At 33.1% G+C, this 16,094-nt stretch overlaps 1 protein-coding gene across 1 annotated transcript; it reads right to left on the minus strand.

Annotated features, from left to right (window-relative positions):
* Positions 1 to 409: 409 nt before the first annotated feature.
* Positions 410 to 10,658, minus strand: LOC119261101 (sulfotransferase 1E1-like). Its single transcript, XM_037530325.1, has 7 exons — positions 10,511 to 10,658; positions 8,217 to 8,339; positions 7,359 to 7,456; positions 6,801 to 6,927; positions 5,046 to 5,140; positions 2,565 to 2,745; positions 410 to 522 (listed from the first exon to the last, which is right to left on the minus strand). The coding sequence occupies exons 1-7, from the start codon at positions 10,656 to 10,658 to the stop codon at positions 410 to 412; spliced, it is 885 nt and encodes a 294-aa protein (XP_037386222.1).
* Between the last annotated feature and the right edge of the window lie 5,436 nt (positions 10,659 to 16,094).

A 16,094-nucleotide genomic window follows, 5' to 3' on the forward strand; every position in this document is an offset into this window, starting at 1 on the left:
AGAAGAAAATAACAGGTAAAATTATGCCCCCAAATGGATGTATTTTTAGTTCTTTCTCCATTTGTATGCATAAGATATATGTGTATATACTAAATGTGCTATTTAAAAAGCAATCACAAAATTCAAGAATTTGCTATGCTTGGTTATTTTTAATAAACCCTGACAACTCGAACTTATGTGTGTCTTACATTATTCTTATTGATTAGTTTTGTGTAATTTTTTTTAACAAATCAAGGAAAAGGGGAGCAAAATTAAAAAGATGATAGGGAAAAATTCCTTTTGCTTTTTTTTAATACACAGATCTCAATATCATATGAATGTGTGTGATCCTTCACCTGACTCTTTCTACAAATCTTCAAGTAAGAAAAGTGACGACTGAACAAATCTCAGATGTGTATAGGGAACCTTCTTAGATCTCAGTTCTTAATTTCAATGTAGACCCCTTCATTTGCTGTTCATAGTGCACATCAAACTTCTCATTTAGGGCTACTGTAAAGTGATTCTTCCAGTCTCCCGAAATCCCTGTAACAAAAAAAAAAGTAATAAATATTATGTCTTCAAAACAAAGTTACAGTTTGCTAATATTTATCATTAACACCTAATACTTGTGATTCTCAATGGTAGTATTCTTGTGATTCTCAATGGTAGGAATAAATACATATCATATATGATATAGATGTAAAAAATGTACCATATGTATAACATAATCTTATATTTGAACTTGCAAAGAACTTTAAAAAAAAAAAACAGGAAATTTTGCTCTCTGACTCTTCCCTCTTAAGCTGCTTAACCTGGTTTTTTTCAATTTCTTCTCAAATGTTGTAGTTCCTGAAATAAGATCCATGTTTCACTTGTTTCCAAAATATGAAATATCATCTGAAGCTGATAACACTCAAATCAAGACTTATCTTAGTGTTCTACTGCAGCATGATATTGCCCCTGGGATTCCAGAGAAATGTCTAAAGTTCAACTAGTTCAAAAATAAATTCATTTTCTATCTAATATACACATATTTTTTTAGAAAACAAAACAAAGTAACTGTAAGCTGCTATTTCCTTCCAGATTTTCTTCCACTTTATGTAAAATGGCTTTGATTTCTATATTTTAAAGTTTTCATTGTACTATTTATTTCACCGTATTTTTCCATAATCTGGTTAATGGCAAAACTTACTCTCCAAGGTATAAGCTTGGAAGCTGTCACTCAACCACAATGTTTAGATTTTTATTCATAATCAGGCTTTCACATATCCATTGACTCATCACACTGCAGTTACCACTACTGGCGAAGTTCCTCAGCATTTCCCACCTGGGTTATTACAAGAACTCAGCAGACCCTCTCTTTTCCTTTCTCTGACAGAAGGACATCATCCTTGTATTTTAAATTAGTTAATAATTCATTTGCCCCTAGTTCAAAGAGTGCTAAACTGTCCCAGTGCAATGTCCTGAAAAGCCAAAGAAATAAGCAGGAAAGTGTTTGAGTGAGAATTGGGTAGGGTCAGCGAGAGTAACAATAAACAGCCCTTAATAAGCATGGTAATTATTATAAACTCAGTGTTTTGTTTTCTTCAAAAATATACGTGATTATACTGAAAAAGGATACTGAGAAAATTTAGGAAGAAATAATCAAAATATAATCTGTATGTTAAGCCTCTTTACATAGGATCCCACTTTTTGCCAAATGGCAAGATAGTTATTCCTATTACTTAAAAAATTCCCTGATCCTTACTTTATTCCATTGCTGAAAAAACCACAGATTTTACCTCAACTATCAGTAAGACCAGATGTCTCATTACTCTGCATATTCTAAATGCCTTTGGACTTATAAACTGATTATATCTCATCAGGCCAAACCTCATCCTACCAACATTTCATGTCATTGTATTTTGATTTTTTTTTCTAAACATTTTTATTTGATTTCCTACTTTGCCGCATAGTTGTGTTTTTTTTTAAAAAAACAGGTTTGTTGAAGCACAATTGATATACAAAGAACTGAACATATTTAATGCATACAATCTGATGAGTTTGGATATTTACCTTTCAGTCTTGAAAAATGTTTGCCACCTGGCCAATAAAAAGATGTTTAATTTTTCTAAGTTTGTTTCTTCACCTCAAAATGAGACAGAAATAGAAGTTTTCTCCTAGCTTTTGGTTAGAATTTAAATATGCATTTATATATATTATATGCATTTATATATGATGTTCATGAGACAGCACCAAGGCATATAGGCTAGGTAAATGATAGCTAGTAACATGTGATGTTAATGCTGATTCTCCTGCTGCTGTGTCTATGGATATTCTTAATATAATATGTTGCATATATAAAATAACCACCAAGAAATAGAAATTTAATAGTAGTAGTAGTAGTAGTAGTAGTAGTAGTAGTAGTAGTGTTTTATGCTTGTGCAGAATAATCACTCAATAAAAAGAGTGCTCAAATGTGAAGCACCTTTCGAGCAGGTACGCTGGGTCTACAAGCATGAATAGACCTCGATAGATATTTCCCTATGACCATCTACTTTCAACTTATGACTTCTTATAGCAACAGAGGTAAATAACGTTCTCACCCTTTCTCATGAAGGAATGCACTTTTTGATTGAATAATTCTCCTGGTAGTAATGTGTAATTAGTAAATGGGTTCTTCTTCATCTCCTGGAATGTTGTATGTTGTATAATCTTGTCCACCAGTGTCTCTGATGGTGTCTTTCCAAGAAATTTTATCAATTTTATCACCTCTTTTCTAACATCCTAGGGAGAAAAAAAATATTTTTAGGTCTCAATGGCTAAAATTGAATAAGTTGTTATTTTGATTTTTAAAAAGAGAAAAAGAAATAAAACCCTTTTTCCCAGTGATACTGGAATTAGACTTCTATCTAGGAAAAATACCTCTTGGGGAAGAGGTATGTTCTTAACTTCTCTAAACATAATTTTCCTCACCAAAAAAGGAGATATATATATATATCCCATATATATATATATATATCCCAGATATATATATATATATATATAAATCTCTTATATATATATAAAGATACTTCAAAGATCGTTAGAACAATAAATTAGGTAATGGACCCTTGCCGGTGGCCGGGATCGAACTGGTGCTGCACAGGCTGCAGGCAGCCTCGCAACCCAGTGCTCAACTGCTGCGCCACCAGGGGAGACCCTATTTCTGTCTTTGATGTACAGTTCATGCTCAAAAAATATTACCCAATGTACAGAATCCAGAATTTTCATGAATATGTATTACCCACTAGTGGTTTTCTGGGTCTTAAGTTATGTATATGTTTATTCTTTTTAGATAACAAGTTGTTTCCATAGTGTTTGTATCTGTTTACATTCCAATCAATACTGTGTGATTTCTCATTAACCCACAACCAGAATGACATTTGTTAATGTAAGACTTTTTTTTTTTTTTATATAGAGGCATGTTTTCTTTCTTTCTTTCTTTCTTTCTTTCTTTCTTTCTTTCTTTCTTTCTTTCTTTCTTTCTTTCTTTCTTTCTTTCTTTCTTTCTTTCTTTCTTTCTTTCTTTCTTTCTTTCTTTCTTTCTTTCTTTCTTTCTTTCTTTCTTTCTTTCTTTCTTTCTTTCTTTCTTTCTTTCTTTCTTTCTTTCTTTCTTTCTTTCTTTATCTTTCTTTCTTTCTTTCTTTCTTTCTTCTTTCTTTCTTTCTTTCTTTCTTTCTTTCTTTCTTTCTTTCTTTCTTTCTTTCTTTTTATACATGTACTGGGTACAGTCAGAAGCGCGGGAGGGTGAGAGAATTCACCAGAGCCAGAGCGGGGAGCAGAGCAGGCAGAGGGACCGAAGCACACTGCTGAGGGGAGCAGCGGGCGGCAGGAGAGGTCTGCGCGCCATGTGGGACCCTCCTCCGGTGGCCGGGGAGCAGCCGGGGATCGAACTGGCGCCTCAGAGGCCGCGGGCAGCTTCGCAACCCAGCGCTCAACCGCTGCGCCACCGGGGAGGCCCAATGTAAGACTTTTTAATTGTTGTTAGTCAAGTGGGTGTGGAATGGCATCTCATAGTGATTTTTGTTTTGTTTTGTTTTTAAGATTTATTTATTTATGCATATAAGAACTGGGGTATAAGCCAGAGGTGTGAGGGGTGAGAGGATTCACCAGAGATTGAGGAGCAGAACAGGCAGATCTACTGAAAAACTGCTGAGAGGAGCAGCTTGCGAGGCAGGAGAGGTCTGCTGGGCCATGTGGGTTGCTCCCTGCCAGGGTTGGGATCAAACTTGCTGTAGAGACTGGTAATAGCTTGATAGTGCTGCATTTAACCCCTATGCCACCAGGGAAGCCCTGATTTCTGTTTTGAATTACACTGTTTACTAAAGAAGTTAGAGAAAAAAATAAATTCTGAGGCTATTTCAAAGTCACCATACATTTGCATATTACTGTTCCACTATTCTCTTTACTCTTTTTTTTCTTCTGGACATTTGAGTTGAATTGTAGGAACTGATCACTCTATCTTACAAGGATAGAGTATTTTGCAAGTATTCTATTTATCTCACAGTTGTACATTTAATGTAATTCCCTCTGCTCTATCTTCTACTTCACTATTTCACTATTTAATCATGTTGTAGCTATAATTTAAAATGTCTTAACTTTCTAATTTTTATTATTTTAGAAATAATAATTTATTTTTGCTTTTTTTCATCTCTGGCTTGTTAGTTTTAACAACCTCTAATAATTTTGTGAAATAACTAATGTCTTCCATTAGTTCTTTAAAAAATTAAGTATCATTAATATTTAGTCCTTGTCAATTATTTCAATATTTATATATTTGGAGGCCAGTTGATCCTTCTTGTATATGTGTGGATGTGTTGTTTTGTTTTGTGATATGAACTCATATTCTTTCAAGTTTTACCTTTACTAATTATTTGAGATTTGGGTTTTAATGTATTGATTTAGAGAAGATTTTCATTTTTTAGATCATTTTTAAAATCTGTGCTGATTGTTGTAGCTTTTGGAGGCAAATTTTTATATTAAAGAACTCTCAAATGCTAACATTTTATAATGGAATAAGTTGACATACGTTTCCAGTTTCTCACCTCTTTCATGTCTTCATAGAAGAGAAAAAGCAATTGTGAATTATTTCTCTTTTCCCACCAAGATTGTGTATGTTTATACCAGGAACCATAAGGAACTAAAATTAGAGATAAAAACAATATAAGGACATAGTATCATCTTTATACAACTTGAAAATAAGTGTTCAAACAATAGTAGCAACATATAAATACAAACAAATGATTGTGGAATAAAAATTAGAGTTCAGCTGCACTTCTTATGCAAATTTCTCTGCAGCAAGAAAGGCAAACTATGTTGAATAATCTACATAAAGAAATATTCTCAATTTTAATGGTAGGACATGGTTTATGATACAGAGAATACTGAAGTATCCCTCCCATAAATTTGATTCAGAACTTATGAGAGAATTTTTTAAACTGGTTTGTGTCTGTGTATGTGTGTGTGTGTGTCCAGTAAAAGGAAGTAAGATAGTGGAACTATCAACATTCTTAATAATCAGAATTCAGTACAGGTCTCAAATTTACTATTTATAAACTAGATTTGCCAACTGAAGCTAGTAATTATATACTTTTAAAATACAATTTCATGTATATAATTTATATATATATATAACTTTATGTAATTTGTATAATTTTACTTGCAGTTTAGATGATAAGTGGTGATTTCTTAGAAACCTTTGTTGTTATTCTCATTCTACAACACTTTGAGATTTGGGGACTGATGTGATATAAACAAATGTTGTCTTTCCTTTATCTTTCTTTATCTTCTTTCATACATATACATGTGTTTCACCCAATAAAAAGCTGACAGAATAAAGTAATGATGAGTTAAAATATTCTGCTTTGTATTAAGTCACTACATACATTTTCTGGCTTCAACTCTATCTGGCATTTTTCTTTATAGAGAATGCTATATAATTATATAATGAGTTATATATAATGTTATATAGTGATCTTAATTAATCCTTTTGTAGTGGTACAACATTATCTTTCACTGCCTTATAATGAGGGTCTTAGTCAACTTGAGGCTTATGTTGTAGGCCATGTTTTAGCAAAATTGTTTTCAAAGTGTGGAACAAGCAGCACATGTGGCCTACTTTTGTTGAGTCAATCATTTATCTTTACAATTATTATTATAGGGTCATAATGGCCTTCTTTGCTTGATATGCGTCTTTCCCAAATACTTTCTCCCTCAAATCTATTTACTCAGTTTTATTCTGGAGTTAAATAAAAAGGCAAAACTTCCCCAAATTTCTGCTCACTATCTTCTATGGCTATGATAAATTTATTTCAAACAGTCAAACTGTGTAGTAGTTAGAATGAGTAAGAATTTTGTAGATATTTGAATGTCTTTGTGAATTCTGACCCAAAATTTCCTTTGGAAACAAATAGGTATTCTCTCTTTTCTATTCCATTTTGCTTAATTCAAGGAGCTGTAATGATATTCTGTGAAATAGTTTTCAAACAAAAAGATACAAGAAAGAGAATTGGACACCGAATCTCAGTCTTAGAGAGAGAGAGAAAACAAAACATGTGATCTCCAGTCCTCCAACACTCTTCTGCTTGTTTTGAGGCATTGAACTGCAATGTCCAGATGCTGTCCTTTTGTGTCTACATCTGGAACCCTGCTGTATGCTTGCTGTCTAATTCAAAGGCTTCTCTAACTCCTGTGCTTAACTAAGGATCAAGGAAGATAACCGAACAGAAAATTTTGCTCAGAGATGCCATTTGTTTTGTATTATTTACCTCAAGATTTCAAAGTAAAGAAGCTCTTCTTACCATGGCCTTCCATAAATTTCTCCACAAATTCTGAAAAAGTTCCAGGATTTGGATGAACGGGTACCATTAGAAAGAAGTAATAATAAGAGACAGCCACATCCTTGGCATTCCGGCAAATATAGATCATCTAACAGGACAAAATCATATATTAAATGGCAGAATTTTTTCAAACACAATCTCATCAAAATTTAAAAATAAAGCCTGTATGTTTTCAAATATAACCATAATGCATAACATTGCAAAAAAATATGTAAAATTATAAGAAAACTCCTTTAATAATCTGAAGGAGCAGCATCTTTTTTAGTGTTGTTCATTGTAATGCTATTTTTCACTTTTCATTTTTATGTCATTTTCACATACAACATCTTATTGTAGTATCACAAGTTCCATTGATATAAATTGACCAATAGTTTATTATCCCTAATTTATTACTGAAGAATCTAAACAGAATCAGAAGGACCTGAGACGGAGTAAATGTTGCTGGACAGATGTTACTGACTTGATCATTCTAAAATCTTTGAGTTAGATGAATTTCTAAGAATAGCTGAGTTTTATTACCTTACAGTTCTTTTCCCAAAATGATACTGGAAGAAGTTCAGGTAACAAATGAGTCTTCACTATCCTAGGAGATGCCATCTGATTTAATTGTTTTACTCCTGATTTTTAAAAAATTAAAGGTTAGACAATTTCAAAACAATAAATGTTTATTTGGATTTTATAGATATTTTAAAACAGAAATAACTTTAAGATTTTAAATTGTACTGTAATAATAAATGCTCAAAAGAAGTTTAGATAGCTGAAATTATAGAGCAAAATGAGATAAAAATAAATTTCACCACTTTGGAAAAATCACTGCTAACATTTTGTTAAGTAACCTTTCATATAAATATATCTATATGTTTAAACTCAGTCATCCATACACAGATGTGATTTTTATTATCTCATAATTACCTTTTTTCTAAATATAGCATATTGAAACTGCAATATCAAGAAACAAATGGCTTTCTAAAATTTTTATTGATTTCACAGTGTTAATGTCACTTAATATTTTGTTGACTAACATGCTGTTTCTAATTTTTCATAACATCAGAAGTATTTGTATATTTTTGCACATATCCTTGAAAAATTTATGAATATTTACCTAATGATTAAAATATTATCACATTCAGTCAACAGAAAGATAAATGCTCACATATTCCTAGCTATGCTGGAGACTCATCAGTTATCCCTAATGACCCTATTACAGATCCCTGCTATAGCATCAATTCTGACAAGCTTAAATTTCCATTTACATGCTTTCTATGTAGATGACATAATATCCATACTACCCTTGCTTACAATCCTTTTTTCCTGCACCATCTATATCTACAACTTAAAATATATGTATATAGTTTTAAAAATCAACTTTAACGTTACCATTTAGCATATCATCTTTTCTGCATTCCAGGTAAGGTACTCGATTAAAAATGGCATCTTTGCACTTTTCCACATCACCCTCTTTATAGATCATGTCTACAATTTCACTAATCCAAGTTGTACCTGTAAAAATTAAACAAAGCCAAGTCTCCCACTGACCATGCAGGGCTGATCACAGGAGTGTGGGAGGGTACTAATGTAGTATTATTTGAAAGGCTTCAAAATAGCCACTGAACTCAAGTAATATGTCTTCTAGTTTTTAATCTCATAGTACCCTAAAATATACTAAGTAAATAAAGATAGTAATTGTAGTATGACACAACTATGATTAGAATCCAAATTTTTCCATGATTATGGGACCCAATGGAGGACTCTGGATATTTTGGTGGCATGGTAACACAGATCTGAATAGGTTTGAGCCTATTGCCCTAAATCATATACAGTATTATTAGTCATGTTATCTCAGTGAAATTAATTTAAAATGTTCATGTATTTTTAAAATTTGTGACATTTTACAGGTTCACAAAATTTTGGATCTAAATTGGACTTAAATTTAATATATAAATATAAATGTTGATCTTACATCTAAAAAATAAGGAGTCTTGATAATCCATTCAAGCATGCTTTCAACCACAAACTTTACTAAAAACTTTCTTATACCTCAAGTTGTGTACCAGTTCAGAAGACATAGAAAATAATAAATTTGGACCTCCCCCTACAATGGGCAAAGACCCTTAATAAGAAACAATGTTACATAATTATAACATTTATTTTTCTTAAGGTTATAAGTAGTCATAAGAATTTAAAGAATTAGACCTCCCTGGTGGTGCAGGTGGTTGAGCACAGTGCTGTGAGGCTGTTCGCAGCCTCTGCAGTTCAATCCCTGCCTGCTGTGGAGCAACCCACATGTCACAGCAGACCTCTCCTGTCTTGCCCACTGCTCTCCTCGGCAGTGTGTTTCATCAGTCTGCCTGTTCTGTTCCCCGCTCTGTCTCTGGTGAATCCTCTCACCCTCCCCCACATCTGGCCTGTACCCAGGTTCTTGTATAAATAAATAAATCTTTAAAAAATAATAATAATAAAGAATTGTAAAACGGGAACATTTAACTAAGGTGCTGCTGTTACTGTGATGTTTCAATAACAAAAAACCTTCAAGAGGACATGATAATAATCTTAACCTTAACAAATTATTAGCATATATTCACTAGTTGTGTAAGGTATGAAAGTGTTCTAGCTGGCAGAGGAACTGTCAATTTTGTTTTATCAAAGGTCACATATTTAATAGTATAGTGAAGAAAATAACTAGAAATTTATCATAAGCCCAAATTAAAAGTCTATCTAAAGAAAATGGGTAGATGATACAAACTATGGATGAAATTTTGGGTGTATTAAATATCTTGTAGTGTACACTAAAAAGAATATTAAAATTTGGGGGAATATATTTACATATATTAAGCAAGACACTAAGATGATCAGAGTTGTGTTTTGGAAGAATTCCTCCAGTGACAGCAGAAAGAAAAGAATGGAGTGGGAGATCAATATGAAGGGAAATCAAGAGACCCATGAAGACTGACTGTGAGACAAACTTTTCATTGATTGGATATGGGAGATGAAGAAGCAAGAGGAAGTGAATGTCGACAAGCTCTCTGGTTTCTTCTTCATATGACTGGTATCATGTTGACATTCATCCAGACAGTGAAGAGAAGGTGAAAAACAGTGTTAGAGTTAGTGTATTTAAAAATATAGTTAGTATTTTACATATTTAAGTGCTAAGTGGAATAACCAGATAGACAAGTCTGGATCAGACCTTTCTAAATATCTATTATTGTAAGTCTTCATAACTATGATTAATAAGTTGAGCTCATCTCAGGGAAAGAGGTTACTTTAAAATTAGAGTTTGGTGATTAAATTAATATAGAAGATCTGGTTAACTAAAAAATAGATTGTTGTTAAATCTGTGAAAATTGCTTTTACTTACAATAAAGACAATAATGATGTAAGGTAAACACAGTTATTCATTTTAAATTTTAGTTGTATTTCTTTATCTATCTATGCTACATAATTTTTTAAATTGTCCACAGGGTCAATATGCTATTTAAATTATAGGTACATATGACAATCTCATAATAGAGGTATAGTACCCCATTTTTCTATATCTTTATCAAAATTACTACATCAGTCATTATTTAATATGGATAAAGAGTATAGAAAAAGTGAACAGTTTAATATTTACCTTCAAAGTGAGTATGTCATTTCTAGGTGAAAAGCAGCTCTGAGTTAACAAGGAGACTTACCGGATTTGGGATACGTAGCAATGACAAGGTCATCTGGCCTTGCTTGGAATGTCTCCACATCATCCCAATATTTTAGAAAGTCTTTATATATTAGAATTCCCTGAATTCTGCCAAAGTTTTCACCATAATCAAACTTGGAAGAATCCATTAGAGTGGCACACTGAAAAAAAACATATTTTCCACTTTGTGTGTACTTTAAAATGTTTTAACATTAATAACAGCTCTGTATATTGAGCTTCTCTTAGGTGTTATGTAAATAGAATAAAATCATAGAAAAGAAGTGTATAACAAATCGTGATGCACTAAGAGTTTCTAACCCTATTAAGGAGATAAATCTAACCTATAAAAGTATAAGAGTATAAATAACTACAAAGTAAATTGTTCAAAACTTTGCAAAAATGTGTAAAACATTTATATTACCATATTAATATATAATAAGTTTCATGATGAAGGAAAACAACAAAGTCTTCAATTTTTATGTCAAAATTTATCAGGCATACAAAAAAAACTAGGAAGTTTTGAAATATAGTATTTTGGCAAATAACCAGTTTGCTTATTTATGATATATTAAATAACTATAAAGGTCAATAGCAATGTTTGCTACCTATTGCCAGATATCAAAGTCAGAGTTTCTTTAGTTACTGAATATGTTTCATTCAATGAATTTAAATGCTTGGTAAGTAGATTTAAAAGATGAAATTAATGACATTGGAATAGATAAATCTAAGCCACAGGTTCTTGAGGATACAGAAGATTCCTCTGTGATGTCTGTTGTTACCTGTACTTTTCTCACTCATTTGATTAGTAAAGTAGTTATTGAGCATTAAAAAGTCTATTCAGGGCCTCCCCAGTGGCACAGCTGGTAGAGTGCTGCACTGAGAAGCTGTCTGCAGCCCCTGCAGCGCAGGTTCAATTCCCGGCCGGCCAGGGAGAAACCCACATGGCACAGCTGACCTCTCCTGCCTCACCCGTTGCTCCCCTCAGCAGTGTCTTCAATCAGTCTACCTGTTCTGCTCCCTGCTCTGTCTCTGGTGAATTCGCTCACCCTCTGGTGCCTCTGACCTGTACCCCAGCTCTTGCATAAATAAAATAAATCTTAAAAAAAGTCTATTCAATTATAAATACTTAATTTGTATGATTTTATATTACTCTTATTCCAAGTCCATATGATAATATAGAGAAATCGGACACTCTTCAATCATAGTAACAGTATACATTACATGCAAATATCTCTGTTCAAAGCAGTACAAATATTTTCTGTCAAAAATCCCCTAGAATGTATTTCACAAACATAATTATCTGGAGAAACTTATAGTTAATAATCTGAAAATGTCTAGTGTGATTTTTTTCCCCATTTTTTGCATCACTAAAGTTCTCTAGCCCAACCGGTGTGACATTCATTTCGTTTTGGTCTCAGATTGCACATTGACAGAGAGGCACAATGAAATAATTTTACTTTTATTTATTTATTTTTAACCAGAGAAGGGCTTTAGAAACCACAGAACAGTATTAACTATGGATTATTTAAAAGGAAAAGAATCCCAGTCCTTCAAGGCAAACTCAGTTCTTTCAAAATTTCCCTGTCAGGTATGGCAGATGTAATCTTATCCAAATTATGACATTTTGATAAGAAGTCAGTTTGCTCCCAAAACCGTCAGCTCACTCTGAGATAATAGATCTCTCACTAGAAAAATGTCATGAAAGTTACTACTTGTTCAGCCTATTGATTTTCTTATTTATTTGAACAACTTTCTTGGTGTCCTGCCAAGCTTGCCAAAACTTGCTGACAGTCATATGGGAACAATTGATTTACAATTAGACAGTTAGCAAGCTTCTGGAAGTCCCTCCATTATCAATGGTCAATTTTGGTCTCAGTAAACTAATTGCAATATGATAAAGCTTCTTTGTTTTTCAACTTCTCTTGGCAAGTTATTTCATATCAAAATACTTGGAATCACCCTGTAGTTGCTCTCCTTTTCTTCAAAAGAAATATTTCCATTGGAATTTTTCAGTTTCATTATAACTGAGTACTAGGTTCCTGCTATCCAGAAACACCAACAAAATAGTTAAAACTGTGATTCATCTGTTGAATTGAATCCAGACTATTTTTTCTTTTTTGTTTCACCTTTCCTTCCTCTTTTTTCTTTTTCCCTTTTCCTATCCTCTTCTCTCATATCCCCAAATTTGCCTTTCATCCAGCAATACTGTGGGAGTACCTATCTCCTTCCCAGGAACAGTGTTAAATGCTAGGATGATGAGTATGAATGCACGGTGCTTACTTAGTCCTCGTCATTTCAGACTTGCCTGCATTTGGGTAAAGTGATTGATAGCAAGGAATACCTTGCTTTTATACCTCATTCTATTGCAAGTCTCAACACTACATCATGGTAGGTACTCAAAGATATTCCGTAAATTTAATTGTTAGAACAAATCTCTCTGGTATCTCTAGCTTGTATGAAGGACTCCTAGACTAAATAACTATTATACTGCTAATGATTTGCGTGTCAGTGGTACAGCAGATACATGGATTTCTGTTGTATGTATCTGATGTCTCTCACTTAAAGTAGCAATATTTGCAAGACCCCTGGTAGTAACAGACTTCTGACCTATTTCACAGTAGTAAACACCCGGTGGCACAGAGGTTGAGCACTGCGCTGCGAAGCTGCCTGCAGCCTCTGCAGCGCCAGTTTGATCCCCGGCTGCCAGGCGAGGGTCCCACATGGCATGTCAGACCTCTCCTGCCGCCTGCTGCTCCCCTCAGCAGTGTATTTCATCAGTCTGTCTGTTCTGCTCCCCGCTCTGGCTCTGGTGAATTCTCTCAACCTTCCCCGCTTTTGACTGTACCCAGTGCTTGAATAAATAAATAAATCTTTAAAAAAAATTAAAAAAAAAGAAAAAAAGTCATTTTCCACTCTAGCTATTTCTACCCTCTTGCTTTGTTTCCTCATCAATAAAATAGAGCACATGTCCACCTTGCAGGACTTACAGGGTGATTATGACACTGTAGTTTTATGTTGAAACACTTTAAATAGCAAAACACTATAAATGCAAGATGTTGACATATGATTTTAAAACTTTAAATACTTTACATTAAGTTAATAAAGTATGATACTTTATCCTCTATATTTCCTTTTTTAACAGTTTTGTGATATGCAATTTGCATTATTTATTTCCAATAGCTGAAATTGAAATATTAATATTAATAATAATAATAAAAATACTACCTGTGCAGTTGATCCTGTGAAAGAAATTGGGTGATGTAGTATAGTTTTCCTCAAATCTTCACTCAGATTTTAACCTGCAAAAAATATGAGAACCACATCTGCATTTGGAGTGTTTCTTGGAGCTTTTATTCTTAATGCTAGAAGTAGGAGGAGACTAATCCATGGGGCTTGGCTTTCTGAAAGCCATGATGCAATAAAGTGATACAGAGATAGACACATACATGTGAGTGCATTTAGCTACACAATCGTTCATACAGAGATCTAGAGACCCTGTGGTATTATTTTTCATTCTTGGCTCATAATTAAATTGCTATATTTGCTAGTAGTAATCGGTTTGGGAAAGGGGTGGAAAACAAGTGAAAAGGAAGATGAGGAGCAGTGTTTGGAGTATAACACAAGAGAACTTGGAAAGGGAGAGTCCCTTACTCACTGATTGATGAATAATAAAATGGATGAGGTTTAAATTCAAAAGAATAAACTTGCTGGAGGAATGAGAGGAGAGAAGAAAATGACAAGGAGGAAGCATGAAGGGAGCAAGGATTCTGAATCAAGAGACCTCAGTTAGTTGCTGAATCTTGTCAAAGCAGACTTTGTAGTATCTCCTTGTGTTTTAACAAGCCAATTGGAAAACATTCCATTTCAAATTTTTGCCTTTAACTCTTAAGCGGTCCTAGAAATCAAAAACAGATGACAGCTAAGGAAAGAATATAAACATCACTCACCTTTATATTATTGTTTAGAAATCTCACTCTCAGATGCTAATCACTTGTTTAATGGCACTGTGAGATCTTTCCTGATAAAGTTAAACACTGATTGGAATTTAGAGAGAACAATGAGAAAAAAACCTCTCTAGGTTTGGTAGAGAGATGAACCCTCCACCTTTTATTTTTTCATGTCTCTGCACCTAATATATGAAGAAAATTCTCCCTTGTACCCAATCCTCCTTCCCCATTACTACCTCTAACCCAGTTAGTTATAAACTTGATTAGTTATCATTTCTAGCAATTTTTACTAGTTTACAACTGTGTTGAAAGTCCTTCCTTATCTCTTGCAAGACTGAATATCTCTCTGAGTGACTAGGCATTAAGTACACATTTACTGAATGAAAGAAACTAGTGTCTTCAAGAAAAACAAGAAATAAGGGAACATTAGTTCCCTTAACATTGCTAGTTATAGAGGACATTAATGTCCAGCCCTATCCAGTAAAGAACAAGTGGTTTCCATGAAGTGGAGCTTTTCAAGATAGAAAATGAAGATAGAGCAAGAGTAACCATGGCTTAAAAATTAGAGTTTATATTATTTGGTTTTATGTAGCTGTTTTATTTTTTAGCTATTTCAGTAAATAAAATGTATTTTTTAAATCATGCAAAATGTTCTGTGGATTGTACTTTTAAGCCTGTTGCTTTGCTTCACTAAATATTTTTATTATTTTTAAACAAGAATCTGTGAGGCTTTTTTATTGTTTGCCAAAAATATCCTTTCATCTGAAAACTCAGGAAATAGTAGAAGGTAAACTTAACACGTTTTGCCTTCTGTCATCTCTCTTAAGTTCCACTTGCAAGCAATTGCTTGCAGGGATGTTACAAACACTTCTAAATTATTTGATGATGACAACTAACAAAGGTCAAAACACAGTTAGCCTTACAAAATCTTCTAAATGATAAGGACTCACTTACTGATTGAAGTAAAATAGCAGGAAAAATTGTGATCTTAACCTTCTTTCTTCTCCATTAGCAGTGAGTACAGAAGTTACAAAATGTTAGCGCTCTTGAATTAAGCTTACCTCCTTTGACAATCAAAAGAACATCCTACTATGTTTTATAATTGACAGGATTTCCATATTAATAGTGAAAAAATAAGGATCAGTCTGACTACATTTTAAAAAAACTTATTAATCTATTATCTAGAACTGCTTTGGGTTTACAAAAATACTGAAAGATAATACAGAGAGGTCAAATATATCTCTTCTCCTCAAAACAGTTTCCCTATTTATTAACATATAGCATTAGTGTGGTACATATACAAGAATTAAAGAACCAAAGTCGATACATTATTATTAAATAAAGTTCATAGTTTACATTAAAGTTCACTTTTTGATTGTATATTTCTATGGATGGTGATAAATACCTGTTATGTATCCACCATTATGATCATATACCATGGTTTCACCCCCACACCCTCCAAAAAATCTTGTGCTCCATGTATTCATCATAACACCTGACCTCCAAACTCCACTGATAACTACTAATCATTTTAGTGTCTGTTGTTTCCCTTTACCAGAATTTTATTTAGTTGGAGTCAAACAGTATGTAGTGTTAAAAACCATTTTCAACCAAGTAAATTTAAAAATCTTATTGGCT

Source organism: Talpa occidentalis, unplaced genomic scaffold, assembly GCF_014898055.3.
Source record: "Talpa occidentalis isolate TD23 unplaced genomic scaffold, MPIMG_talOcc4v2.1 talOcc4.6, whole genome shotgun sequence".
NCBI lineage: Eukaryota > Metazoa > Chordata > Mammalia > Eulipotyphla > Talpidae > Talpa > Talpa occidentalis.

Excerpts from the sequence above, each read along its gene's own strand:
- LOC119261101 (XM_037530325.1), bottom strand. The coding sequence starts at position 10,658 with ATGGATTCTTCCAAGTTTGATTATGGTGAAAACTTTGGCAGAATTCAG. Across the intron at positions 8,340-10,510 it reads TGCTACGTATCCCAAATCCG|GTACAACTTGGATTAGTGAA; the intron begins GTAAGTCTCCTT and ends TAATTTTTACAG. Across the intron at positions 5,141-6,800 it reads GAAATTTATGGAAGGCCATG|TTCCTTATGGTTCCTGGTAT; the intron begins GTAAGAAGAGCT and ends CTCTAATTTTAG.